The sequence below is a fragment of the Vitis vinifera genome, chromosome 9, assembly GCF_030704535.1.
Source record: "Vitis vinifera cultivar Pinot Noir 40024 chromosome 9, ASM3070453v1".
NCBI classification, from domain to species: Eukaryota; Viridiplantae; Streptophyta; class Magnoliopsida; order Vitales; family Vitaceae; genus Vitis; species Vitis vinifera.
This window is the reverse complement of record NC_081813.1, coordinates 12,908,974-12,912,021: the sequence shown is the minus strand read 5'-3', so window position 1 is coordinate 12,912,021 and position 3,048 is coordinate 12,908,974. Positions and strand designations below refer to the sequence as shown.

General features: G+C 33.9%; 1 protein-coding gene across 1 annotated transcript; it reads left to right on the top strand.

Moving 5' to 3' along the window:
• Positions 1-589: 589 nt before the first annotated feature.
• Positions 590-2,326, top strand: LOC132254367 (probable disease resistance protein At1g61300). The gene is made up of 2 exons (XM_059739846.1): positions 590-2,192; positions 2,281-2,326. Exon 1 carries the CDS (start codon positions 926-928, stop codon positions 1,937-1,939), a length of 1,014 nt encoding a protein of 337 aa, XP_059595829.1. The 5' UTR covers positions 590-925; the 3' UTR covers positions 1,940-2,192; positions 2,281-2,326.
• Positions 2,327-3,048: the final 722 nt, after the last annotated feature.

The window sequence follows — 3,048 nt, the reverse complement described above, 5'->3', positions numbered from 1 at the left end:
AGAAGAGAGAGGAGAGAGGAAATAATAAAAAATATATAATATAATATTATATAATAATAATAATAATAATAATAATAATAACAATAATAACAAATAGAAATAAAAATAAAACAATTTACAAAATAGTAAAAGCTAAGAATTAAAGGGTGAGTGAGCAAAAAATATCACATGTAATCGGGATTGAAAGTTCGAAGACAAAATTGGGTTCAAAATTAATATAAAAATAAAAATTGGGACAAATTTTGGGGTCTACACTTAATTATCATTTTATTTATTTTTAATTAATTAATTCTCAATAAGATCCAAAATATTGATAAATTATTATACCACATTAGTAAGCATTATAATACCACATCAACGAGCTTAGAACAACAAAGACACTCAATATATTCTATTAACAATCAAATGCATTGTCCAGTAATTTTCAATTTCACCATGTTATCAATTTTTTTTTTTTTTCAGGTTTTAGGTGATTATGGAGATAGCAGCTTTCAAAGAAATCGTTATGGTCACTGTCAAACGACTCGTGATGAGTTTGAATTCCGCTGCAAACCAGGCTGCTCACTCCCACCCTAATCCCCATATGCATGTATGAATTCATGTGCGTGCACGCGGCCGTTGGGAACTTGGGATGGTGTTTTCCTCTAGGCGAGTGTACCCACTTTTGAAATACAGCTATGATAGTTTGCCCTCCAAAATAGTTCAATCTTGCTTCGTATATTGTTCTTTATTCCCAGAAGATTTTTGCACAGTTAAGGAACTTTAAATATATCAATTGATTTGTGAGGGATTTTTAGATGAATTTGATGACACGGATGGAGCCAGAAATCAGGGATTTAATATTATCAGTACTCTCGTTCATGCATGTCTACTTGAGGAATCTTCAGGTACTAGATTTGTAAAATTTCATGATGTTGTACGTGATATGGCCTTGTGGATAACCAGTAAAATTGGGGAGATGAAGGGCAAGTTTTTGGTACAAACAAGTGTCGGTTTGACCCAAGCGCCTGACTTTGTCAAATGGACGACGACGAAAAGGATTTCACTTATGGACAACCGAATTCAGAAGTTAACAGGATCACCCACATGTCCTAATCTCTCGACACTTCGTTTAGATTTGAATAGTGATTTGCAGATGATAAGCAATGGTTTTTTCCAATTTATGCCCAATCTAAGAGTGTTGAGCTTATCAAACACCAAAATAGTTGAGTTACCATCAGATATTTCTAATTTGGTTTCATTGCAATATCTTGATTTATCTGGTACAGAGATAAAGAAGTTGCCAATTGAGATGAAGAATCTCGTACAATTGAAGACTTTGAGATTGTGTGCATCTAAACTCTATTCAATTCCACGAGGACTAATATCAAGTCTTTTAATGTTGCAAGGGGTTGGCATGTACAATTGTGGACTTTATGATCAAGTAGCTGAAGGAGGCGTTGAATCATATGGTAATGAGTCCTTGGTAGAGGAATTGGAGAGTTTAAAATACTTGATGGATTTAAGTGTCACCATAGCAAGTGCCTATGTGTTTAAGAGATTTTTAAGTTCCAGAAAGTTACCGAGTTGCACTCTAGGAATCTGCCTCAAGATGTTCAAAGGTTCAAGCTCACTCAACCTATCATCTCTCGAAAATATGAAACATCTCTATGCGTTTATGATGAAAGATTTTGATAGTTTGAGAGAGATTAAGTTTGATTGGGCAGAGAAAGGAAAGGAAACAGTGGGGTATAGCAGTCTTAACCCGAAAGTCAAATGCTTCCATGGCCTTCGCAAAGTGGCAATCAATAGATGCCAGATGTTGAAGAATTTGACATGGCTTATTTTTGCCCCAAACCTCCTATATCTTAAAATAGGACAATGTGATGAAATGGAAGAAGTGATAGGTAAAGGTGTAGAGGATGGAGGAAATCTGAACCCATTCACAAAATTCATATGACTGGAGTTAAATGGTTTACCCCAACTGAAGAATGTGTACCAGAATCCCTTGCCCTTTCTTTACCTTGACAGAATTGAAGTAATCGGGTGTCCAAAGCTGAAGAGGCTGCCACTCAACTCCAATAGTGCCAATCAAGGTAGAGTTGTGATGGTAGGAAAGCAAGAGTGGTGGAACGAGTTAGAATGGGAGGATGAAGCTACTCTTAACTACTTTCCTTCCCAGTTTCAAAGCAATATAAGAACAAGGGGCTTAGGTATGATTCCAATTATAATCAACCAAATATAATTGGAATGTGTATTATTCTTTAATTCATTCTATAATTAGATGCCAATCGTTTGTAGGATTTGAAGGAATGGCAAATGTTTGGGTGTTTGTTGTGGATTTAAATTCCATTTTTTCAGGACTTTTTTTTTTTGGGCTGATTAATATTTATGGAATTGATTGAGATTATAGTTTCAAGTTTTTGCCATGCTTAATCTTGGTACAAGGGTAATCTCTAGGTTTGCCTTATACTTCTCTCTAGAAATTTATTTATATTTTTTTGACATGTTTACTTGAAGCTCCAAATCCAATTACGATGAGAAAATAAAAAATGATCCTATGCTTTGGTATCAATTAAATCTTTGCTTTGCAAAATTATGCTTTTGGTTTTTTGGCTTCCCATTTCACTCCACTTTTGCTATCTCAAGTTTGAAATTAGAGGGGAAAAAACAAAAAAATAAATGTATAATTTAGCGTCAAAGTGGATATGTTTCTTATTTTTTTGCCTTTTTAATTTAAAAAGATAATAATTTTTACAAACTATTTGAAAGAACTGAGATATTAAAAAGTTTTAATTCTCCAATTTTAAATTTTTAAACATACAACCTAAACCTTTGGATGCACTTTCTAAAATAGAAACTTCTATGTAAAAATGAAAAAAATTCTCATATAAAACTTATGCAATGAGCCCTATGGCAAAACAACCACCTCTTTTTCTTATGCAATGAGCCCTATGGCCATTAAACCAACGGTTGGACTAGTGATGTGGAGCCAGGTGAACTCCACCTTAAAAATCTATTTATGCTTCCTCTCACTTCCAACGTGGGATCAATGTGAAGAAATTTAAA

Bases quoted from the DNA above. Each gene is read 5' to 3' on its own strand.
- LOC132254367 (XM_059739846.1), top strand. From the start codon at position 926: ATGGCCTTGTGGATAACCAGTAAAATTGGGGAGATGAAGGGCAAGTTT.